This window comes from Leopardus geoffroyi, chromosome C3 (genome assembly GCF_018350155.1).
Source record: "Leopardus geoffroyi isolate Oge1 chromosome C3, O.geoffroyi_Oge1_pat1.0, whole genome shotgun sequence".
Lineage (NCBI taxonomy): Eukaryota > Metazoa > Chordata > Mammalia > Carnivora > Felidae > Leopardus > Leopardus geoffroyi.
This window is the reverse complement of record NC_059338.1, coordinates 137,764,957-137,792,001: the sequence shown is the minus strand read 5'-3', so window position 1 is coordinate 137,792,001 and position 27,045 is coordinate 137,764,957. Positions and strand designations below refer to the sequence as shown.

The window sequence follows — 27,045 nt, the reverse complement described above, 5'->3', positions numbered from 1 at the left end:
TAAGATCAATCTGATAGATTAGAATGTGGCTACTCTAGAAGTAGCCAATTTCTGGCCCAAACATGTTTTATGTGGAACAGGTAGTATTTTAGAGGTCTGGAACAGCCACAAAGTCCAGAAGCTCGGCATTATTAAAAGCCCACAATCCACATGACAAAAATAGTTTCCCTCTTTAGACAGACCAGCTGCTCTACATGTATTTTCCTTTGTTGTGGCCTAACCAGACTTATTTCTTCCATGTACCTAACTTTCCTAGTGTCCAGAGTTTCTGACTGCTAACAGACATCCGAGTTAAGTCACTTGACATGATTCAGGCACAAGCGTCTGGATGGGAATGATGGTGGTAGAACGGGAGAGGCACAGCAGCAGGACCCAAGATGCAGGCTGCCCTGTGACAGTGTAGACTCGGGAGCCAGACTGCCTCAGTTGGAGGCCTGGCTTCACCATTTGCCAGCTCTGTCACCTGGGACTAATGAGCTACTTACTATTTCTCTGCCTCACTTTCCCTATCTGTAACATGAACACACCAAAGTACCTACCTCATAGTTGTTCAGGGTTAGAGGACTAAGTATCTGTAAAGCACTTAGCACGGTGGCGGACACAGAATTAGTTTTTAAGTCTACTCCATGCCTACCATGAGCTTGGTTCTAAGAGAAATAAAAATTCACAGACTTTACATCTGATAGGGATAGTAAAGGAAAGGGGAGCTATCAAAGATGATGATACAATGGAGACTCAGAAATTATCGACACAAAGGTAACTGAAATCCTGACAACAGATGAATTCTTCAAGGGACATTCAGAAAAAAATCACGTAGCAGTGAACTAACTCTCAAACATTACCCTCTGATTGGACAGAGAAAGATGAGGAGCCAGAGTGTGTTTAGCAAGGCACAGGGTCTCACTTGGAATTCAGGACAAGAATAGAATTGTGTCAAACTTCTAGAAACAATAATTCCATCTTACAATTTTAAGATTTTAGTTTCATTACTCATGATGATCTCACTACATTCAAATAATGACCCCATAAAGTAGAATTATCTCCATTCCATCAGTGAAAAAAAAAACCTCACAGATAAATTATTACCTGAAATTACAGTAAGTTATAAAACAGGAAATCAAAACAATAAATAAATAAATAAATAAATAAATATTCTCCTATGACAATTCTATGAGAATCAGGATATTATAAATTAATCTTAACTTCATTCAACAGAGCAAGTATTATGCTTCTCTCCTTTTTTGAAAAATGAAAAACAAATGACAAAACAAATGAAGAAACTTGCTAATAATAACCAATAAATCAGAAACAGACATGCCAGGAAAAAAAAAAAGAAAAAAAGAAACAACCTGACATTTTTCCTATCTGACCAACAAGTTAATCACTATCTTTCATTTATTTTTACAGATTCAAAAAAAAATCTTGTTCATCCTCCTAAAAAAATATTTGAGCACTTACTACTAGCCATGTACAGCTACAGACTTTCTCAGTTCTCAAAGAATTAAGCTGGGGAGAAAGACTGGTAAATATAATTTCAATCTAATATGATAAATGCTACAATGAATGCATGTACAGGAGCGGCTGATCCAAACCCAGGGAGAGGCAGGTGTGGGGCTGGGAAGGAGCTGAACGAAGATGCATGGGAATTAGTTGGGTAACGCACCTGCAGGGAGCTAGGAGAAGGTGCCAGGCAGTGTGAATACAAACAGGCTCGAGAGTAACAATGTTTCCATCACAAAAATGCAATATCCATTCAATTTTAATTGTGTTACCTTTTATTATTTTACAATATATTTCAAAAAAATGCCGTTACAGTTGCCTTAACTGCTCTATAAGACCTGGAATAAAAGAACACTTAGAACACACAGACATCAAGCTGTTAATACCTACTTGTACTGAACCACTGCTACCAAGAGATGTAGTTTTTTAAATAGGCAGATGTGTGGCAATGCAAAATAAAATACAAACTTGTTAGAACAGTAAACTTTGTTTTAATGGCTATAGAAAGGAGGTGGTTTTGTTTTCATTTTTCAACACATCTGGTTCTGGCAGCAAGCTGTATTATGCATTTAAAGCAATCCATGCCTTGAAAGCTTCTATTTGCAGTTGTGTATGTCATCTGAATCAGAGCCCAGACACATGAAAAATATCATTCCAATACCCTCAATACCCCTCCCTCCAGAAGGTCGTGAACTCAAGATTCTTGTTGGTGAAGTATTTTACAAGAATTTTTTTTTACAGTGACACTGGATGCTTTTAATTTTCTCTAAAAGAGAAGCAATGAAAATGCAAGGAAACCCTCCAGGGTCCAACTTTCACTTCACATTCTCCCCAAGTAGTAAAATAGCAGCTCTACATGTTGATGAAAAAGAATTTCAATTTCTCCATATTAGTTTCTTCTTAATCATATTAGCACTAAAATTTATCTGGATTTAGCTGGATTTCCAAAAGGAAAATTTTATGTGCCAAATATTTCAGGAATTTAATAAAGCATTACATATATGTAATTAGCTCTTATCTACCAAAAAATATATATGTATATATATTTATATTTATTTCTCTTACCTTCACTGAAGTTCTTTTTTTCTGGCTGGATATGAGAAACAAGATTAAGTGGACCAATGCTGGCTTTATTTCTTCATAAGCAATAATTTGAGTCTTTTTTTCATTCAGTACGACTGGATGTTCATAATAAATTCACAAAAGGCAATACAAGGAAATACCTACTGAATAGGCATCTGCCAAGCAATTCACGTTTCAAGGTTAGACTCTATCTACCAAGTGGCACTATGGCATTATATAGGCATTCAACTTTTGTTTTCTTTTTCAAGTTTGTCAGTTCTTTACTATTTTTTTTCTAGCAAGGATGGTATATAATCACAAAGTCAGGCCTAGAGACCATTTATAGTTGCTCCCAATATTACGTTGGACGGAAATCTTAAGAGCTGATATAAACCAAACTAAAGAGTAGTCAACTGGAACCACATCTGGTCACATTCACATAGTCTCCAATAGTACTTTGCTAATATACAGGTTTCCTTCTTCTTGACTGATTTTGTGTTAGTCTTATTAAAATTACAACAAATAAGATTGCAAAGTTTTTGTCAGCTTGTATTTTTAGAGAACGCCTACGTTCATATGAATATACTGTAATTCACAAAATGTCTTTATAGTAATGTTCTTTCTATAAACATGGTTGGCAAAATAAAAAAGGCACAAGAGGGGGATAATGAGAAATGTTTTCAACTTTCAGTGAAGAGTACCCAAGCAAGTATCTTTCATGAAGAAAAGCAGAGAAAAATGTTCAGTAATTCATGCACAACTTGAGCCAAAACAAACAAACAAAAACTTCTCTTCAGATAGGTCCTGAGGCTTGAGGAGAAAACAAGTTTTCCTAATCACGTGCTCCATGTAAAATAAAATGTAAAGCTGCACATATATGTGTTTGGTTTAACAGTGGACCCATGTTTTTTAAAAAGTGAGGCAATTAAAGGAAAACAAAACCAAAATACCTTCATAAACAAAGGAACTCCACCTGTAGCCTCTGTCCTTTTTACCACTGAGCAGGGCAAAACGTCCAATAAAATGTAAAATGCAGCATACGCAATCATGTAATCTAAAAACTTTTCATGATAACTTATTGCAAATTGCACTTGACAGTTCACCACAACAATGGAAAACTGGCCCCTTGTTAGTTCACACAGTCCTTGAGACCCAAACTGAAGTCACCAGTAGAACGATCTGGATAAAAAGTTTGCCGCTGTGCTCAGCCAGCTGGCTCCACCCTCTGGGTGTGAGCCGACCCGGGACACTGCTTTATCCTGTTCTTTTGTGGGACTCTCATCCTCAGGCAGGTAGTCAGGCAGTTCTGTGTTCTGTTCTACTTCCACAGGCGTATCTTGGAATGGGACCAGCATCTGATATAGACAACACGTTAAGAGTTATTACAAAATCAACCCAATCGACAAACGTACATGTCCTAAATTAAAGGTCAACTATACACCTCACTCTAATCACCGTATTTATTCTCAGTGACAATAGTCATTTAAAAATTTTCCTCTTACATGAAGGTAGGCCCAACTGTTGAGCACTGCATTAGGCAGAAAGACACATGAAAAGTAAGATGATTTTCTCCTGAGGCTCCAGAAATAAATGTGCAACCTCTCTGCATTTAAAGAAAACAAAAGCAAGTACCTGGCTACTGTGGGCCCCGAAGGGCCACTGAACCTTTCTATGGGAACATAAATAAGTTAAGGGGATATAGACTTGTTTTCCCTATCACAAAGCTGGTGGCGAAAGTAGTAAGAGGCAAAGCTTTTCACTGTATTTACCTACCCAATTGCGGGAATAGAGCTTTATTATTTGGATTGACAAAAACTAACTAAGGTTAGAAAGAAGTATTTAAGAATCAACACAGGGGTGCCTGGGTGGCTCAGTCGGTTGAGCATCTGACTCTTGATTTCAGCTCAGGTCATGATCCCAGGGTCTTGGGATCAAGCCCTGTATCAGGCTATGTGCTAAGCGTGGAAACTACTTAAGATTCTCTCTGCCCCTCTACCCTTCTCACTCTCTCTAAAATAACATAACATACATAAAATAAAACCAACACAAGGAAACTATATATCCTTTATTTCCATGTAAAATTAGAAAGACATCTCCACTGAGAAAAAGAATAGACTCTGAAATCCACAAAATTTAAGAACAGACCCTGAAATCTACAATAGATCTCTCTAGAAAAGAGCTGTTAGCCAAGAAACAAGATAATCTGACCCAACCACACTCCTATATATTTGGCAACTAACAGCCTGAAAATACTAGCAATCTGCCAGCCATAAAGAATAATCAAGAGTCAGGTATTAAAAAAACTAAATTAAAAAGCATTTACCTCTTCTCCACTTTCACTTTTCACAACTTGCTGAGCCTTCATAACCTTGGTTGATGCTATTGCTGATGCCAAAGCCTAGGCCAGGATAAAAAGGGAAATTTGAACACTGATTTGTTTACCTATAACCTCAAGCATATTCAGCCATTTAAAATACTAACCTCTGCTTTCAAATCTGAACGGATCCGCACCACACATCTTTGAACAGCCATTTGAAAAGTAAAGCTAATAACACCTTTAATTTTTAACAAAGCCTCTTCACAGAGATTTCTCCGAGACTGAAAAGGTAAAAGCAAATTATTATTACAATTGACAAAATGTTAAACAAATCAACTCAAACCACACTGAATTAGTCATTATATGGGAGGTGGGGGGGGGGGGAGGGGTTGGGGGGAGGGAGTAAATGTCCCTATTTCAGTTCTACCATCTCATACATGAGGGCATACTGGGGGTGCTATTTAGTCAAGCTTACTAAATTTTGTAAGATCAACAGAACAGTAATTTCTTCTGGATCTTTTCAAGCTTCATTACTAATACTTAGTTTTAATCCTTTTTATCAGAAATAAGTTAGCCAGTGTTGATTTATATCTCAATGCAAATGGAATGAAGAATAATACAGAAAAAAATGCTGAAAAGCAGAGGTTCCTCTAGCTCAAAGGTAAGCAAATTATAGTCTGCCAGCTGTTTTTATAAATAAAGTTTTACTGGAACACAGCTACACACATTTGTTTACATGACTGAGGCTAGTTTCATACTATAGCAGAGTTAGTAGTTAGAATAGACTATATGCCCTTCCAAATCTAAAATATTTACTATCTGACCCTTTAACAAAAACATCTGCTGAACCCTGTTCTTAAAAATCTCTAAGGTTAAATTGTGATGTCACAATTAGTATTCAGTATTTGAGTCTCTATTTCTTTTTTAATTTTTTTTAACGTTTATTTATTATTGAGAGACAGAGAGACAGAGCATGAGTGGGGGAGGGGCAGAGAGAGAGGGAGACAGAGAATCTGAAGCAAGCTCCAGGCTCTGAGCTGTCAGCACAGAGCCCAACACGGGGCTCAAATTCAAAAACCGCGAGATCATGACCTGAGCCGAAGTCGGATGCCTAACCAACTGAGCCACCCAGGTGCCCCGAGTCACTATTTCTTAAAGCACTTGGTATTTATAAACATCACTGTACCCTTTATTTATGGCATTCTCAGTGGTTACCACTGCATTCTCAAGGGTTATTAATACCCTCTTTTTAGTTCTCATTTTCCTCTGATAACACAATATAATATATCCTTCAATGTCTCTTTAATACACTATTAATAATACACTAATAACACACTACTTAGACACTGATTATTCCATCTCTGTCTCATCTTACCTCCAAGGTCCAGTGCCTTAAACTAAGTGATTTTCTTTCTACTTCATCCCTCAGTAGACTATTCTCATCACTTTAGTCATCATTACCATGGAGAAAAGGGACATACATCTCCAGTATGACTTTATTTTCATTTGTTATCAGATATATCCACTTGGATATCAAGTGGTCATCTCAAACACAAGATCCAAAGCAAAAACGGATTAAAAAGTAACTAGTTTCACCATATCCTTCCTTCCACCTCTCGCCCACATATTATCACCATCTCTATATTTTCCTGTGTCTGTATTGAGACCAGGTTCTGTCTGATTCAGTACTTCTTAGGAGACAAGAATCTGCAATTGACCCAAAGTCTCTGGATCACGCTGAGAAACACTATCTTCAAATTATTTGATTCACTCTTTTCTTCCATTGAATATTATGAGTCTTCAAACTCGTTCACACAATCCTTCAAAAGAACTCTTATCATTGCTTATCTCCCTCCTAGCATTATAGGAGCGTGCTAAAGTCAACTTGCTAATATTGTATTTTAGATTTCAGCAATCACTTCCATACAATATATCAGCCTATATTTTTGTGTGTGCTGTGCTGAGTTTTATTATTTGGTTTCAGCTAGCTTTCAAAAGCAACTATATTATCCTTATTCATTAAAGTTAAACAGATGGTGGGGCACCTGGGTGGCTCAGTCGGTTAAGTGTCTGACTTCAGCCCAGGTCCTGATCTCACAGGTCCTGAGTTCAAGCCCCATGTCTGGCTCTGCACAGACAGCTCGGAGCTTGCTTCAGATTCTGTGTCTCCCTCTCTCTCTGCCCCTCCCCCATTCATGCTCTGTCTCTCTCTGTCCCAAAAATAAATAAACGTTGAAAAAAATAAAAAAATAAAAAAAAAATAAAGAAATGAATCTTTTAAAAAGTAATAAAATTAAATAGATGGCATTAGTGGTATTTTATGCATCTTAGTATCTTACATTTAATCAATTTACATTTACTGAGCTTGCTTTCTAGAAACTTTTCAGGATCTTGTGGCCCCAGTTGCAGTAAGATAGTTGTGAACTATCTTATTTGGCAATGTCATGGATGATATGCATATGAAAACTCCCCCCCCCCTCCACCCTTATTTACTGAATCCTAAATCCTGAGACCTAAATGCTGCAACAGCACAACCAGAAAAAGCTGTGGATAATCTAACGTAACCTACCAGGCATAGCTAAAGAGATAAGTGGTAATTTACCAGTTGCTACCACTAAATATGTAAAGTTATATGACTTATCACTGCTCAAAATAACTTCAGGGAGACTTCTAAATCCAGTCAAGATGGAGAAATTGGGACTGGAATTAGCCTTCAGGCTTAAACAACTACGAAAAGACAAAATAAAATGAATAAAACAACGATTTCCAAACAGTGGAAAACAAACATCCCTGAAAGAAGGAAAATAAAGTGAGCTCCATAAGGTCATCAACATACTGCCTAGAAAGTTTCCAGGCTATAACTTAGGAAAGGAGAACTCAAGGGGAACCTGCAGTCTCCTTCAATTAAGGACACAGTTGAAAATTCAGGGAGGTCAAGGCAACTATAATTCGCAGGACAAAGCACAGGAGAGGGCAGAGCTGTGCAGAGAGGGTCCACAGAGACAAAGCATGTACTAGAGATCTGCAATGAGATCCCCTCAGGTTTTCAGCTGAATGATGATCTGTACATGCATGTGAACAAAGAACCTGAGGCTGGATGAATAACCAGACTGGAAAGGAATAGAAGGAACAGTTTTGCAAGCTCAAACCATGCTGAAAATACTTCATGTTCCCATCAGACAGAGTACAAAAACTTTTATAAACATGGGGTATGAACAAAGAACCCAGAAGAGTATTGCCTCAGTAGTGTAGCAAAATTATCCCTAGGATAAAGGGTGCTATGGTTCTGCCTAACAAAGCTTAAAAGCAAGCCTCAAAAAGATCTGTTAGTAAGTAACTGTGATCTACAACAAATCTCAAGAGAGGCGCCTGGGTGGCTCAGTCGGTTAAGCGTCCGACTTCGGCTCAGGTCATAATCTCGCGGTCCGTGGGTTCGAGCCCCGTGTCAGGCTCTGTGCTGACAGCTCAGAGCCTGGAGCCTGTTTCAGATTCTGTGTCTCCCTCTTTCTCTGACCCTCCCCTGTTCATGCTCTCTCTCTCTCTCTGTCTCAAAAATAAATAAATGTTAAAAAAAAATTTTTTTTTAAATCTCAAGAATATTTTTAAAGGAGGTACATACAAATAAATACGTGCTGTACCCAACAAAGTAAAATTTGCAATGCCTGGCATCTAATCAAAAATTACCAAGAATGCAAAGAAGCAAAAAAAAAAAAAAAAAAAAAAAAAAAATGCAACCAGTAATTATAAAAGTCAATCTGTAATTACAAAAATCAATCTATAGAAACATACTCAAAAGGCAGAGATGATTAAATTAGTACATAAAGACATGATGGTTATTCCACCCCTCTTTTTTTATGTTCCAGTAGATCCATGCTACCGAAATATAAAAAAGACCCAAATCAAACTTCTAGAAATGAAATAAAATAATGTCTATGTTAAAAAAATATATACTGAATGAGATTAACAGGCAATAAATGCCTACAAAAGAAAACTTCAACAAATATAGCAACAGGAACTATCCAAAATGAAACAGAGGGGGGAAAAAAGGAATTGAAAACAAAATGAGCAGAGTATCAGTGAGCTGTGAGACTTTACACGGCTGAATATGTATAACAGGAATCCTTGAAAGACCCAGGGGAAAGGGGGACGGAAAAAATATTTGAAGAAATAATGGAGAAACCTGTCCAAATTCGCTACATATGATAAACCCAGAGATCCAAGAAGCTGAATGAACATGAATAAAATTATACCAAGGCACATTATAAACGGCTCAAAAACAGTGATAAAAGAGAAACTCTTAGAAGCAGGAAGAGTGGGAAAAATAACATCTATTAAGAAGAACACAAATAACAGAATCCTAAACAGAAACAATGCAAGGAAGAAGACAGTGGACCAATGCCTTGAAGTATGGTTAAAGAAATTAAGAAAGAAAAGAAATCCTGTCACCTAAAATTTCACATGCACTGAAAATATCTTCCAAAAAAAATAAAATAAGGACTCTCACAGACATACAAAATTGAAGGAGTTACACTTCAAGATCTGACTTTCAAAAATGAAAGAATAGCTGGAGCACCTGGGTGGCTCAGTCGGTTAGGCAACTGACTCTTGCCTTCATTTTGGTCCAGGTCATGATTTCACATTTCGTGGGATCGAGCCCTGTATCAGGTTCTGTGCTGACAACAGAGCCTGCTTGGTATTCTGTCTCTCCCTCTCTCTCTGCCACTTCCTCCTCTAGCTCTCTCTCAAATAAATAAATCTTAAAAAAACTGAACAGCATAGCTGGACAGATGAGCAAGGAAAAGAAGATTTAATCAACAGTATAAACCAATTAATAGTAATAAACACTTAGAATACTCCCAACAACAGTATATACATTCTCAGGTGCATATGGAACATTCCCCAAGACAGACCATGAAACAAGCCTCAGTAAATAGAAAATGATTGAAATCACACAATATTGTCAAATCACATGAAATGAAATTAGAAATTTGTAACAAGGAAATCTGGAAAATTCAGAAATACATGGAAATTAAACAACAAACTCCTAAATTACCAATGTATCAAAAAAAGAAATCACACACAAAAAATACTTGGAGATGAATGAAATGAGAATATATCAAATCTTATGGGATATAGAGAAAAGAATGACTGAACAAAAATTTCTAGCTGTAGTAACTATATTAAATAGAAGAAAATCTCAAATCAGTAACCTATATTTCCATTCTAAGAAAGCCCAAAGCAAGCAGATGGAAAGAAACAATAAAGATTAGAGCAGGGAAAAGAAAAATAGAGAAAAGGGGGAAATATAGAAAAAAAACTGATGAAGGTAAAAATTGGTTCTCTGAAAAAAAATCAACAAAACTGATAAACCTTTTAGCTAGACTGACCATGAAAAAGAGAAACAAAACTCAAATTACTAAAATCAGGAATAAGACAGGACATTATGACCAATCTGAAACAAAAGGATTATAAGCAAATACTATGAACAACTGTATGCCAACACATTAGATAACCTCAATGAAATGGGAAAATTCCTAGAAAAATAAAATTACCAAAAGTGACTCAAGAAAATAATGGGAGTTTGAATAGACATACAGTAATTAAAGAGATTAAATCAATTATCAGGAAATATCCTACAAAGAAAAGCTCAGGACCAAATGGTTTCACTGGTTAACACTACCAATGTTTAATGAAGAATCAATAGCAATCTTTCAACAAAGTCATCAAAACACTTCCCAATTCATTTTATTTATTAAGTATTTTTTTAATGTTAATTTATTCTGAGAGAGAAAGAGCACACAAGCAGGGGAGGAGCACAGAAAGAGAGAGAGAGAGAATCCCAAGCAGGCTCAGCACAGAGCCTGACTTGGGTCTCAATCTCAAGAACCATGAGATCATGACCTGAGCCAAAACCAAGAGTCAGAGGCTTAACCAACCGAGCCACCCAGGTGCCCCATCCCAACTCATTTTATGAAGCCAGTATTACCCGGATACTAATATCAGAAAAATACATCACATGAAAGAAAATTATAAATAAAACTATAAAATATCCTGTATGAATACATATGCAAAATGCTTCAACAGAATCCCAGCAAACTGAATCCAGCAGCATATTAAAAAGATTATACACCATGATGAATTGGGATTTATCGTAGGAATCAAAGGTTGATTCAAAGTATGAAAATCATCAATGTAATACATGGTATTAACAGAACTCAACTCAACAATGAAAAGAAAAATAATAAGCAATTTAAAAGCAGACAATGAAGGGGGACCCAGGTGGCTGTGGGTGCCTGGGTGGTTCACTCGGTTAAGTGTCCGACTCTTGTTTTCGGCTCAGATCATGATCTCACAGCTCATGAGTTTGAGCCCTACATCGGGCTCTGTGCTCACAGCCCTAAACTTGATTGGAATTCTCTCTCTCCCTCTTTCTCTGACCCTGCCCTGCTCGTTTGTTCTCTTAAAATAAATAAACTTAAAAAAATTTTTTAAAAATAGACAATGAATAGGATTTTCTCCAAAGAGATATCTGTGATAAAGATATATACAATAAATCCTGTATCAACCACTGAAAAATGGCCAAAAGCAGATGAAAAGATACTCAACACCGTTAGTCACTAGGGAAATGCAAATTAAAACCACAATATGATACCATTTCACACCAGTACTAAACAACAACAGATGGCACAAGAACAGATACCCAGATCAATGGAATAGAGAACCCAGAAATGGACCCACAAACGTATGGGCAACTAATCTTTGACAAAGCAGGAAAGAATATCCAATGGAATAAAGACAGTCTCTTCAGCAAGTGGTGCTGGGAAAAGTGGACAGCGACATGCAGAAATATGAATCTGGACCACTTTCTTACGCCATACACAAAAATAAACTCAAATGGATGAAAGACCTAAATGTAAGACAGGAAGCCATCAAAATCCTCGAGGAGAAAGCAGGCAAAAACCTCTCTGACCTTGGCCTCAGCAATTTCTTACTCAAAACGTCTCCAGAGGCAAGGGAAACAAAAGCAAAAATGAACTACTGGGACCTCATCAAAATAAAAAGCTTTTGCACAGCGAAGGAAACCATCAGCAAAACTAAAAGGCAACCGACAGAATGGGAGAAGATATCTGCAAACAACATATCAGATAAAGGGTTAGTATCCAAAATCTATAAAGAACTTCTCAAAGTCAACACCCAAAAAACAAATAATCCAGTGAAGAAATGGGCAAAAGACATGAATAGACACTTCTCCAAAGAAGACATCCAGATGGCCAACCGACACATGTAAAAATGCTCAACATCACTCATCATCAGGGAAATACAAATCAAAACCACAATGAGATACCACCTCACACCTGTCAGAATGGCTAACATTAACAACTCAGGCCACAACAGATGTTGGCGAGGATGCAGAGAAAGAGGATCTCTTTTGCATTGTTGGTGGGAATGCAAGCTGGTGCAGCCCCTCTGGAAAACAGTGTGGAGGTTCCTCAAAAAACTAAAAGTAGAACTACCCTACGACCCAGCAATTGCACTACTAAGAATTTATCCACGGGATACAGGTGTGCTGTTTCGAAGGGACACATGCACACCCATGTTTATAGCAGCACTATCAACAATAGCCAAAGTATGGAAAGAGCCCAAATGTCCATCAATGGATGAATGGATAAAGAAGTGGTATATATATATACAATGGAGTATTACTCAGCAATCATTTCAGGAGTATCAAATCATTTCAGGCAATCAAAAAGAATGAAATCTTGCCATTTGCAACTACGTGGATGGAAGTGGAGGGTATTATGCCAAGTGAAATTAGTCAGTCAGAGAAAGACAAAAATCATATGACTTCACTCATATGAGAACTTTAAGAGACAAAACAGATGAACATAAGGGAAGGGAAACAAAAATAATATAAAAACAGGGAGGGGGACAAAACAGAAGAGACTCATAAATATGGAGAACAAACAGGGTTGCTGGAAGGGTTGTGGGAGGGGGGATGGGCTAAATGGGTAAGGGGCATTGAGGAATCTACTCCTGAAATCATTGCTTCACTATATACTATCTAATTTGGATGTAAATTTTAAAAAATAAAAAATAAAGTTAAATTATAAAAACAAACAAACACACAAACAACAACAGAAATGTGTGTTGACAATGCTGTGGAGAAACCAGACCCCACATGTGCTGCTGATGGAATATAAAATGATGCAGCCACTGTAGAAAACACTCTAGCAGTTGCTCAAAAAGCTAAACAAAGTGACTGTATCACCCAGCAGCTCTACCCCTAGTAACATATCCGAAAGAACTGAGAACATACATCCACACAAAAACTTGTACATAAATCTTCACAGAATTATACATAATAGCCAAAAAGTGGAAACAACCCAAATGTCCATAACTGATAAATGAATAAACAAATATAGTAAATCCATACAATGGAATATTATAAAGAGTAATGATGTACTGATACACACTACAATAGGGATGAACTATGAAAACATTACGCAAAGTGAAAGCTAGACATGAAAAGTAACATATCCTATGATTCCATTTATGTGTAATGTCCAGAAGAGGCAAATCCACAGACAGTAAATTAGTGGCTGTCACGGGCAACCCATTAGTGACTAATGGGTATGAGGCTTCCTTTTGGGGTGATGAAATGTTCAGGAATTAGACAATGGTGATGGCTGCACAACCCTATAAATATACTAAAAGCACTGAACTGAACACTTTAAAATGGCAAATTTATAGTATGTGAATTCTATTTCAATAAAAAAAAAAAAACCTGAAAGAATTCAACTTCAGCAGACTTGTACTGCTATAAGAAACGTTAACAGAAGTCCTTGAGACAAGGGCGCCTGGGTGGCTCAGTCGGTTGGGTGTCCAACTTCAGCTCAGGTCATGATATCACGGTTCCTGGGTTTGAGCCCCATGTCGGGCTCTGTGCTGACAGCTCAGAGCATGGAGCCTGCTTCAGATTCTATGTCTCCCTCTCTCTCTGCGCTCCTCCCCTGCTCACACTCTGTCTCTATCTCTCTCAAAAATAAACAGTAAAAAAATTTAAAAAAGAAAAAAAAAAGAAGTCCTTGAGACAGAAGGAAAGTAGTATCAGATGAAAAATACAGAATTTACACAAAGGAAAAAGAGCCCTGGAAATGGCAAAAATATAAATAGACAGAAAATACTTTTTATTTTTAAATATCTTAAAAGAAACTGACTTTTCAAAATCATAGAGACAGAAAGTAAAACAGTGGTTGCCAGGGGCTGGGGGAAAGGAAGAAAGCGGAGTGACTGTTTAATGAGTACAGAGTTTCAGTTTTACAAAACAAAAAAGTTGTACATTCATAAGAAGTATAGAGGTGATGGTTACACAACATTATGAATGTATTTAATTCCACCAAACTATATACCTAACGATGGTTAAGACCGTAAATTTGGGGGCACCGGGGTGACTCAGTTGGTTGAGCGTCTGACTTTGGCTGAGGTCATGATGTCACAGTTCGTGGGTTCAAGCCCCGCGTCGGGTTCTGTGCTGACAGCTCAGAGCCTTGGAGCCTGCTCCAAGTTCTGTGTCTCCCTCACTCTCTGCCCCTATCCCGCTCATGTACTCTCTCTGGCTCTCTCTCTCTCTCTCAAAAATAAACATCAAAAAAATTTAAAAAATTTTTTTAAAAAGACAGTAAATTTCATGGTATGTGTATTTTACCACAATAAAAAAAATAAAGACTATTTAAAGTAATAACAATGTATTTGGGGTTTATGACACATGTGGAAGAAAAATATGTTAACAACTGCATAGAGGCAGAGAAAGGAGAAATGGAAGTATGCATGAAGTGATGTATTAATTGAAGCTACACTATAGTAAGTTAAAGATATATAAAATAGGGGCAGCGCCTGGGTGGCTCAGTCAGGTAGGCATCCGACTTCCTCTCAGGTCATGATCTAGCCTGACCTGATCAAACTTGTTCGATCCCTATGTTCGAGCCCTATGTCGGGCTCTGTACTGACAGCTCAGAGCCTGCAACCTGCTTCAGATTCTGTGTCTCCCTCTCCCTCTCTCTTGCTCTGCTGGTGCTCTATCTCTCTCTCCAAAATAAATAAAAACATTAAAAAAAGAAAAAGATACATAAAATAAACCCTACATCAACCAACAAAAAGAAAGGAAGAACTGTACCTAATAAGCCAACAAAGTAAATAAAATGAAATCATAAAAAACATCCAGTAGTCCAAAAGGCAGGAAAAGGGAACAAAGAACTGATTGGACAAATAGCAATTTGCAAGGGCACGGTGCCTGGCTAGTTCAGTCACAGGAGTGTCCAAACGATCTCAGGGTCATGAGTTCAAACCCCACGCTGGATGCAGAGATTACTTAAATAAACTTAAAAAAAAAAAAAAAGAAAGAAAGGAATTAGCAAGATGGTTGTTTTAAACACAACCATACAAATAATCATATTAAAGATAACCCCAACACTCCAGTTAAAAGGCAGAAATTTTCAGAATGGATAAAAAGGCAAGGCCCTACTATATGGTGCCTGTAAGAAATCTACTTGAAATACAGACACAAACAGAAGACACACTAATCAGAAGCAAGCATAAGTAGCTAATATTAAAAGCAGACAATGTAGAATGAGTTCAGAAGAAACTACCCTGTAGGAGTATTACAGTATTCTATTATTAAAATAGTCTATATTAGAATACATTGAATATATTCACCAGTGAAGCTATCTAGGACAAAAGTTTTCTTTATGGAAAGGTTTTTAATTACAAATTCAATTTCTTTAATACATATTGAGCTATTCATGTTATCCATTTCTTCTTGAATAAACCTTGGCAAGCTGTGTTTTTAAAAACATTTTCCTGTTTCATCTACATTATCAAATTTATTGGCATAAAGTTATTTAAAATATTCATTTATTTTCTTTTTAAATTTTTTATTTTTTTATTTTAATGTTTATTTAGTTTTGAGAGAGTGTGTGAGCAGGAGAAGGGCAGAGAGAGGAGACACAGAATCGGAAGCAGGCTCCAGGCTCTGAGCTGTCCTCACAGAGCCCAATGTGGGGCTCAAACTCAGGACCCATGAGATCATGACTTGAGCTGAAGTCAGACACTTAACCAAGCCAGCCAGTTGCGCCTCTTTTTAGATTTTTTTAAAAGTCTCTTTATTTATTTTGAGAGAGAGAGACAGCAAGCAGGGGAGGGGTAAAGAGTGAGAAAGAGAGAGAGAATCCCAAGCAGGTTCCACACTGGCAGCACAGAGTCCAATAGGGGGCTTGAACTCTCAAACCCAGAGATCATGGCCTGAGCCAAAATCAAGAGTAAGATGCTTAATTGACTGAGCCACCCAGGCGCTCCCATTTATTTTCTTTTTAGTGTCTACAGGATCTATAGTGATGTTTTCTCTCTCTTATTTCTGGTATCAATAATTTGTGACTTCTTTTATTCCTGATCAGTTTGGCTACAAATTTATCAATTTTATTGATCATGTCAAAGAATCAGCTTTTGATTTCATTAGTTTTTCTCCATTTTTCATTTCAATGATTTGTTTCTTCTCTTCTTCTTAAATTAGATTTAATTTGCTTTTTCTTTTTTTTATCTAGTCTCTTAAGGTAGAAACTTAAGTCACTGAGACCTTATCTCTCTTATATATAAATAATTAGACATTTGGTGCTAATGAAATACCCTCTAAACACTGCTTTGGTGGCTTCCCACAAATTTTGATACTACATTTTCCTTTTTATTCAATTCAAAATGTTTATCATTTCTCTTCTGATTTCCTCATTGACTTAGGGATTATTTTTTTTAATTTGTTTAATGTTTATTTTTGAGAGAGAGAGAGTGAGCGAGTGAGTGAGCATGAGCAGGGCAGGGGCGGAGAGAGAGGGAGACCCAGAATCCGAAGCAGGCTCCAGGCTCCAAGCTGTCAGTGCAGAGCCTGATGTGGGACTTGAACTCATGGAACCGTGAGATCATGACCTGAGCTGAAATCAAGAGGCGGACGCTTAACCGACTGAACCACCCAGGCGCCCCCATGACTCAGGGATTATTTTAGAAATAAATTATTTAGTTTCCAAAATATTTGGGGGATTTTCCAAATACCTGTTATTGATTTATAATTTGCTTTTCATTGTGCTCAGAGAACATACTTTGCATAGTTCTTTTAAATTTATTAAGACTTGTTTTATGACCCACAATAAGGTCTACCTTGGTAAATGTTCCATGTGTATGTGAAAAGAATGGATACTACCTTGTGGCTGGAGGGTGTTCCATAAATGCCGATGAGGTTAAGGTGGTTGTTAGTACTATTTGAGTCATCTATATCCTTTACTGATTTTCTGTATACTTGTTCTATTAATTGAGAGTGGTGTTGAAATCTCCAGCTCTACTTGTGGATGTGTCTATTTCTTCTTGTTACATCCTCTGATTAACTGACACCTTTAGAACAAAATGCCCCTCTGGAATTTATTCTTCAAGACTGCTGAAAAAATATATAAATAAATAAAAATAAAAAGATCGCTGGTGGGATGCCTGGGTGGCTCAGTCAGTTGAGTGTCCGACTTCGGCTCAGGTCATGACCTCGCGGTCTGGGAGTTCGAGCCCCATGTCGGGGGCTCTGTGCTGACAGCTCGGAGCCTGGAGCCTGCTTCCAATTCTGTGTCTCCTTCTCTCTCTGCCCCTTCCCCACTCATGCTCTGTCTCTCTCTGTCTCTCAAAAATGAATAAACATTAAAAAAAAAAAAAAAAAAAAAAAAAGATTGCTGGTGTCAGTGAAGAAACTATTTACAGTAGTTCCCCACCCCCCCCCATACCTTATCCATAGGAGATCTGTTCCAAGGCCCCCAGGGGATGCCTGAAACTGCAGAAAGTACCCAAACCTATACATACTATGTTCTTTTCCTGCACATTCATATGATAAGTTTACTTATAAATTAGACACAGGGGTGCTGGGCAGCTCAGTCAGTTGAATGTCCAACTTCAGCTCAAGTCATGATCTTGTGGTTCATGAGTTCGGGCCCCACACTGGGGTCTCTGCTGTCAGTGCAGAGACCACTTCAGATCCTCTGTCCCCTCCCCTACTCATGGTCACTCACTCTCTCTCTCTCTCTCTAAAATAAACATTTAAAAAATAAATAAATTAGGCAGAGTAAGAGATAAATAATAGAACAATTGTAACAATACATTGTAACAAGTTATATGAATGTGATCTCTCTCAAAATATCGTACTATATTCACCTTCTTCTTGTGATGATGTGAGGTAATAAAATGTCTATGTGATGAGATGAAATAAAGTAAATGACATAGGGATTGTTACATAGCCTTAGGCTACTACAACCTTCTGATGATATGTCAGAAGGATCATCTGCTTCCTTACCCTACCTTATGAACCATGTATTTATAAAAGTCTTACCGTATCATCAAGACCATCTATGTGCAAAACCACTGTTTTGGCACGTTTGTTTGTAGTTCCCAGGAAAAACTGAGCTTTCCTTCTACGTGAATTCATTTCATTGTAACTATCACCATCTGCCATACTGGAAGACTGGAGAATGTCATAAATTTCAGAAGCCAGCAGTTTTGTTTCTCCTGGAGTTGTAGACCTTGAAAAGAAACACATATAAATTAATAAACTAGTCCGGTCACTTCTATTGATTCTGTAATTTTATTCAACTTTGCAAAGCCTTGTTTTCTTCATTCTGATGTTTCATTCAATTTAAAGGAAATACCTAGAATAATCAACATTGAAAAAGCAGTTAGTTGATAATAAGGTCTTCTAATTTTAAAACCATGGTTTACTGAGATTCAAAACTCATCACTATAATAGTATAAAACCACATTCAGGGGCACCTGGGTGGCTCAGTCAGTTGACTGTCCGACTTCAGCTCAGGTCATGATCTCAGAGTTTGTGAGTTTGAGCCCCACAGCGAGCTCTGTGCTGACAGCTCAGAGACTGGAGCCTGATTCAGATTCTGTGTCTCCTCTCTCTGCCCCTCCCCCGCTAATGTTCAGTCTCTCTCAAAAATAAATAAATGTTAAAAAAAAATAAAAACTTAAAAAAAGTTTTTTAATAAAAAAATAAAAGCACATTTAATCAAAATCATTAAACAGGAAATCAACTAAAAGATTAGATTAGAACCTGTCCCTGGATTAACATTAATATAATTTGAAGGTCCCCTGACCTTCAAGAAAGTACAACACATAAAAAACCAAAAGGAGAAAACAAATTAGGAGAGGATCATTCATATTAGAATCATTATAAAAAAGAGATTTTTTGGGGCGCCTGGGTGGCTCAGTAGGTTGGGCGGCCGACTTCGGCTCAGGTCATGATCTCACAGTCCGTGAGTTCGAGCCCCGCGTCGGGCTCTGTGCTGACAGCTCAGAGCCTGGAGCCTGTTTCAGATTCTGTGTCTCCCTCTCTCTGACCCTCCCCTGTTCGTTCTCTGTATCTCCCTGTCTCAAAAATAAATAAAACGTTAAAAAAAAAAAAAATTAAAAAAAAAAAAAAAAGATTTCTTAATAAATTCAAATTGTTTCTTAATTTACATTTTTACTTATCTTTTACAAAGCATGAATATATTATAAAACTACAACTGGGGCACCTGGGTGGCTCAGCTGGTTAAGCGTCTGACTTCAGCTCAGGTCATTACCTCATGGCTAGTGAGTTCGAGCCACGCATTGGGCTCTGTGCTAACAGCTCGGAGCCTGGAGCCTGCTTCAGATTCTGTGTCTCTCCTTCTCTCTGCCCCTCCCCGACTCACACCCTCTCTCTCTCCCTCAAGAATAAATTAACATTAAAAACAAAATTATTTAAAAAAAACACACACAACTAAAAACAAAAGTTTTCATTCTTAAACTGTTTTTAATTTTTAATGTTTATTTTTGAAAAGAGAGAGAGTGCAGGCACACAGGGGAGGGGAAGTGGGGTGGAGGGGGGGACAGAGTGCACAGAGACCGATGATAGGGGGCTCAAACTCACAAATTGTGACCTCAGCCAAAGTCAGATGCTTAACCCACTGAGCCACCCAGGAGCTCCTCCATTCTTAAACTCTTAAATCCTACTATAGGTCCTCAAATAAACATCTGGTGCCATGCTGTCCAAAAGACTTTCTGCACTGATAGAAATGTTTGATAGCTGCACTGTCCACTCACCACATGAAGCTACTGACCAACCACAATTAAAAACATGATTATTTACTTTGAATTAAACTTAAATCGTCATGTGTGGCAAGTGTATACCATACTGGACAGCACAGATCTAACACTTATTAGTTGAATAAACAGTAAATATACATAACTATAAAAAATAACCCTCATTTCACTTACAGATAAGCTTAATTAATCCAAACCTTATAACATACATTCAAGGCTTTTAAATCTGTCCCCATTCAGCTCTGCCAACATCAGCTCATTTTGTCTTTTTATGAACACCTTTTACAGATGCCTTTTCCTCAACCATAAGACAAGCTTTTTAACTCTTCCTCCTTCCTTGAAGGTTCAACCTCAACCACCATCTTCTTTGTGAAGCTTTCCCACCCCAACAATCCATTCCACCCTCTACATTTAAAGTACTATGATTGTACTTATACTATTGATCATAATTTTCTTTTTTTCTTTTGAGGAATGGATATGTATTCTCTCTTTACCTTCCACAAAGCCTCACAAAACTTTTTGCCATCCGTTTATTGAATGAGCAAGAACACTTCAATTTCTGATATTCAGACTATAAACCTTCTAAGCTATACAGAGCTTCAGTTCCAGGGGTACTAATCTGGCAATTTTCCAAGCACTCAATTTACTATACCAGGTGCTTTTCTGGGCTACCGTGGACCACAGAGATCAATTACTTTGAATGATTTTGACTGTGTACTGCAAGAAGCTACCAAAAAGACTATTTTGAGGTGGGGGGGTGAAATGTCTCAGCACTCTTCTGATAGCTGTTTCACAGTACTGAAAAGGTCACTGCAGTTCTGAGATTTTTTTTTTTTTTAATTTTTTTTAACGTTTGTTTATCAGCGCGTGCGTGCATGAGCGGGGAAGGGGCAAAGAGAGAGGGAGACACAGAATCCGAAGCAGGCTCCAGGCTCTGAGCTGTCAGCACAGAGCCCAACGCGGGGCTCGAACTCACAGACAGCACGATCATGACCTGAGCCGAAGTCAGACGCTCAACCGACTGAGCCACCCAGGAGCCCCCTTTTATTTTTTTTAGTTCTGAGATATTTTAAATACCAGCCAACCAAAAGTTGTAGAATAGGAGGACAGTGGTTACAGATACTCATGAATTTAAGAGAGAAAAAAACCAGTGTCTTTGCTACCCCTCTTCACCACCAATATTGTTTTCAAGTGTTTGCATCAAATTAAAAAATCATCAAATAGAAGATTCAACTAATGAGCTTCCTATAAAATTTTTGAAATGCACATACACTATTTCAAAAACTTTGTTTCCAGATGAAGCAGTAGGGACATAAAATATTAAAACACAGTAACATCAAATAATTATCTTCCTATTCTGCAGAATAACAACTGTAAATGTAGTTCTAAACCATACAGGGTTACTAACCCCTTGACAATCTGGTGTAAAATTAGAGAATGTTTCACAAAAAATGCAAATATAAAAATTTTCTACATTTTCAGTGAGTTTATGTACCCACCCAAGCCATCCATCTTATGTCAACCTCAAAGAACAGAGATGGTTTAACATTTTTTTTAAACTGATCTAGAATTGGAGAGAGTAGAATAGGAGAACAGCAATGTAGTGATCCACCCAATGTTTGACAATTTTCAATAAAATGTAAACTACTGGTAAGAATATAATTGGTAATACTGGAAAAATATTGTTTTCCAAATACTCTTTGACTCTGTAATTCTTCTACTAGAACTTGTTAAGAAAATAATCTATGAAATAAAAGTAATCCAAAACAGGGGCACCTGGGCGGCTTCAGTCAGTTCGGCTCAGGTCATGATCTCACAGTCCGTGAGTTTGAGCCCCGCATCCAGCTCTGTGCAGACAGCTCAGAGCCTAGAGCCTGGAGCCTGCTTTGGATTCTGTGTCTCCCCCTTCTCTGCCCCTCTGCCACTCGTGCTCTGTCTCTCTCAAAAACTAAATAAACTTTAAAAAATTTAAAAAAAAAAGTAATCCAAAACATAAAAATAGCCTTTTAAACAGTTAGGCAAGGAAGTTTTAGAGATACCTGGGTGGCTCAGCTGGTTGAGGGTCTGACTCTTGATCCTGAATCAGGTCATGATCCCAGGGTCATGGGATGGAACCTCCATGCTAAGAGTGGACCCTGCTTGGGATTCTCTCTCTCCCTCCCCCCACCCCCCGCCTTGTGCTCGCTCACTCTCTCTACAAAAAATGTTTTTAAATAAATTTTAAAAATATATTTATTTATTTTGAGAGAAAGAGAGCATTAGGGAGGGGCAGAGAAAGAATCCCAAGCATGCTCTCTGCTGTAAGCACAGAGGCCGATGCAGGGCTTGAACTCACAAACCGGGAGATCATGACCTGAGCTGAAATCAAGAGTGAGAGGTTTGGGAGCCTGGGTGGTTCAGTCAGTTAAGCACCCGACTTCAGCTCAGGTCATGATCTCATGGTTCATGAGTTTGAGCCCCTGTCAAGCTATGTGCTGAGAGCTCAGAGCCTTGATCCTGCTTCAGATTCTGTGTCTCCCTCTCTCTCCGCCCCACCCCCACTTGCACTCTTGTCTCTCTCTCTCAAAAATGAATAAATGTTAAAAAAAAAATTAAAGAAAAAAAAAAAAGAGATGTTTAACCAACCGAGCCACCCAGGTGCCCCTAAATAAAAATTTAAAAAAGAAGTTTTGTGACTCCTGGGTAGCTCAGTCGGTTAAGCATCGGACTTCGGCTCAGGTCATGATCTCACGGTTCATGAGCTTGTGCCCTAATTTGAAGTGAGCTCGAGCCCCACTATGGGTGAACACAAGCTTCGCATTGAGTGAGCCCTGGTTCCCTCTTTCCCTGCCCTCACTCATTTGTGCCCTCTCTCTAAAAAAAAAAACAAAAAACAAAAAACAAAAAAGCAAAAAAAACCCCAAAAAGTGTCAGGACAGTACTGACCAACATAACTTTCTGAGATGATGGAAATGTAGTAAACTAGTCACATGAATATTAAATACTTGGAAGAAGGTTGGTACAAGTGAAAAATTGGTTTTTTAATTTAATTTTAATTTAAATTTAAATTGCCACATGTGGCTAACGACTACCATACGAGATAGAATTTTTAGAAAAAAAGGGAAGATTACCTCTGCTGTCAACTTCTTTAAGTTAACCTTCCTTTTCCTGATTATTACTCCCATATGTCTCACAAACCATTTCTCTAACACGTTTTCTAAGGTCCTGCAAAAGATATTAGCTCTACAAAAACTATAAGTGACAATTTTCTCAATTCTCCAAAGGATGGTATAGAGTTAAAACCATTCTAGATTCACAGGAGAGAAGATAATCTGTACATCTATTGGATTCCTTAGGGCTCTGGGGCTTAATTCTCTCATACACCTGTATTACCAGTTTCCACATTAGTAGCAACACAGTGAGGGAAGAGAATTCCATTTATTCATAAGAACAATGTGCAAAGGTGATATATGTGCATTTACAATTGCCTGTGCTGCTACAGAGGCTACTCGCACTAACTTTCATTTAGGAAATTAAGGATTTCGGGCACCCAGCTGGCTTAGGCGGTAGAGCACACAATTCCTGATCTTAGGTTTGTGAGTTCAACTCCCACGTGGGGTGTAAAGATTGCTTAAAAATAAAATCTTAAAAAAAAAATTACAGATTTACCAAAAAACAGAAAAAAAGAAAATTAAGGATTTACAACAAAACTTTACTTATAGTCACACATCTTATGTTTGCTTAAACAAAGCAATTACAGATAATTAGAAAAATGGTTCTACGAAATAAATACTCCTATGACCACCATTTTTAACTTGTTTCATAATTCCAAAATCTCATCATTTTCACACAGTAATAAATTCCCTTCTGGAAGATTTTCAATTTCTACCTACTTAAAACCAAAAGATTAAAAAAAAAATTTTTTTTTTAACGTTTATTTATTTTTGAGACAGAAACAGAGCATGAACGGGGGAGGGGCAGAGAGAGAGGGAGACACAGAATCGGAAGCAGGCTCCAGGCTCTGAGCCATCAGCCCAGAGCCCGACGCGGGGCTCAAACTCACGGACTGTGAGATCGTGACCTGAGCTGAAGTCGGATGCGCAACCGACTGAACCACCCAGGCGCCCCAAAACCAAAAGATTTTAAAAGAATAACATAATCAAATCAACATGATGGCCTCACTGTTAAGTATGGTTTTCAGGTGTACCTCATAGGACTAATTTTATTGCTACCCTTCCTATGAAACGGTTAAGAGATCTATTTACAGGCCCAGATCCCTCTCAAAACTAAGTAAAATTTTGTCTTAGGCAAAATTAAATTTACAAAAGCATATAAGCAAAGTTAATTACAGTTACTTCGTGATCAGGGCACTATGAAGTACCCGTTCAACAAATTATACCTTTTTTTTTCCCCAACAAATCAATTATAAATAATTATTTCCTTACTTTTAAAAAATGCTTTTAAAACCAAAAAGAAAAATCCAAGACCGTCTACAGATTTGGAAGCTAGTCTTTAAAAAAAAATTACTGTTCAAATACTATCATTCAAAACATTCAAAAAGAAGAAGTCTAGAGTTTTATGGTATATTTGGCCATAAATATGAGAGACTGTATAATTAAACAAGAATTAATTGCCCTCATCTTCTTAGGCAATTGCAAATTGAAAGAGCTGATTAATGCCCTGGATTTAGTTCAGTCTTTAAAATGTGACATCAGAAAAAAAGACTATCTTGAAAATTTCTTTCATCTAAGTAATTGGAATTTTGTTCTCAGTAATTTTCTATTAAATAATGAAGTATATTGATTCCTCACCACTTTTTCTAATTAGTTATCCATACTGAAAAGGTTCATGTTATTCATAAAACACAACTACAAGAAACTTGACCTTTATTATATATCAAAAATAATCTTAATTCTGAATATATATCCTTATTGGTCATAAACACCAATTCACTCTAATTCTAGATGCCGCTATAAACATTTCATATTGCTCATAAAGGCCAGTTAAAACCTCCACATACTACATAAAATCAATGAATATATCATTTTACTGTTGAAGACTTGCTATCTATCATCTTGAAAAACATCTTAAATTTTCCTTTAGGAGTTGCTTTTGCTTTTCTTTTCGGTGTTGTTTGCTAAGAAGTGTTTTGGTAACATTTATGCAGCCCAGAAAATTATCCCTCGTTTTTCAATGCAAAAAACAGTCCTAAATTAAAAAGGTTCTAAGAAGGAAGTCAACAGCTCTGTTTAGGTAACAATGAAATCCAAGGCAGGGAACCTATGATCCTTGAGCCAAAGCCTATTCATTTATATATTAACCATGGCTGTTTTGACCCACCAGGGTAGTTGCAACGGGGACTGTTATGTCTAGCAAAGCCTAAAACATTTACTGGCTTTTCACAGAAAAAAATTTGCCAACCTCTGTTCTAAATAATTACAAAAAAGACACTTAAAAAAAACTACAAAGCATGTGGAATGTAACCACAGCCATTAAGAATGATATTGCAAGGGACACCTGGGTGGCTCAGTCCGTTAAGCATCTGACTTTGGCTCAGGTCACAATCTTATGGTTCGGAGTCCAAGCCCCACATCAGGCTCTGTGCTGCTAGCTCAGAGCCCGGAGCCTGCTTTGGATTCTGTGTCTCCCTCTCTCTCTGCCCCTCCCCTGCTCATGCTCTTGTCTCTCTCTCTCTCTCTCATAAAAAATAAACATGATAAAAAAAAAGAATGATATTGCAGGTAAATGGTTATATGGAAGAGTGCTCCCGATAATATATATTAACTACCACTACTGCCCTTACCTTTTATAAAATATATTGGCATTGGATTTCTCAAAAAAAAAAAAAAAAGAATAAAAATCAAGGCAAAGCAGAGCAACATTTTCAAGAATCTCAAGAAAACAAAAGGTGAGCCATGGATCCAGTCCAGCTGTCCTTTAAGTATTAAAGTTACAGAAAAGGGGTTTTAAACATGAAAGAAGTCAAGGAATATTTGAGCCTTTCTTGAGCAATCTACTAGACAATGAGCTTAAACCAAGAGATGACCAGAAAAACTTTTGAAAAAGGACAATGAGCATTTTCTATATTTAACTGTGGATCTAAGTTTAAAACAAAGGTGGGAAAGAGAATGAAAGAACATATCAATGTTTGACAAAGCAGAAATAATCCAACTTAAAAAAAAAGGAGTCACCTGAAACTAATGTAACATTGTGTGTTGACTATACTCAAACAATTTTTTTAAAAAAAGGACAAGGGAGAAGAAAAGACTAAAGTAGAAAAAGTTTAGTGACTATGGAACACATAACAGGTGGGAATCAAAAAATTACCATTAAAATTAACAATCAAAATAGTGGAAGTTTAAATAAGAAAACAGACAACTTAGAATATTTTTTAAAAGTATAAGTACAAGAGCAACCACTGTAACAGTAAAACAAACCATTTGAAGTATGAGAAGAAATTTTCAAAGTAAGGATCACCTGGGTGGCTTAGTCAGTTAAGCTTCTGATTCTTGATTTCAGCTTTGGTCATGGTCTCATGGCGTGTGAGGTCGAGCCCTGCATTGGACTCCATGCTGAACGTGGAACCTGTTTGGGATTCTCTCTCTCCCTCTCTCTCTCTGCCCCTTCCCTACTTGTGTGCTCTCTCTCAAAATAAATAAATAAACTCTAAATAAAAAAAAAAAAGAAATTTTCAAAGTAAAAGAAGAAAACCTCATGCAGGGAAAAAAACACAACTACTACAACATAACATATACAGTAACTATCACAAAAATGAATGAAGATTAAATATATCAATCACTCAATATAAATGGACTTAGTTCACCAAGTAAAACAAAAAGATTTTCCATTTGGCTCAAAAAAACAAAACACAACTAAAACAAAGTGATTCAGAAATAAAGGAATGAGCAAATGTTGACGAGGCAAGTAGAAACAATGAGAACAGGGCTTGCATACTGATCAAACAAAGTAAGGGGTGCCTACGTGGCTCAGTTAGTTGAGCATCTGACTCTTGATTTCAGCTCAGGTCATGGGATCAAGCCCTG

The 27,045-nt window shown here is 37.4% G+C and overlaps 1 protein-coding gene across 1 annotated transcript in view; it reads right to left on the bottom strand.

Annotated features, from left to right (window-relative positions):
- Positions 1-1,741: 1,741 nt before the first annotated feature.
- Positions 1,742-27,045, bottom strand: part of ARMC1 (armadillo repeat containing 1) — a 42,623-nt gene continuing 17,319 nt past the window's right edge. The window contains exons 4-7 of the mRNA XM_045455083.1: positions 18,285-18,474; positions 5,044-5,160; positions 4,886-4,960; positions 1,742-3,917 (exon numbers count right to left, since the gene is read on the bottom strand). Of these exons, the coding sequence (XP_045311039.1) occupies positions 3,726-3,917; positions 4,886-4,960; positions 5,044-5,160; positions 18,285-18,474 (574 nt within the window). The 3' untranslated portion in view covers positions 1,742-3,725. The remainder of the gene's footprint in view (positions 3,918-4,885; positions 4,961-5,043; positions 5,161-18,284; positions 18,475-27,045) is intronic.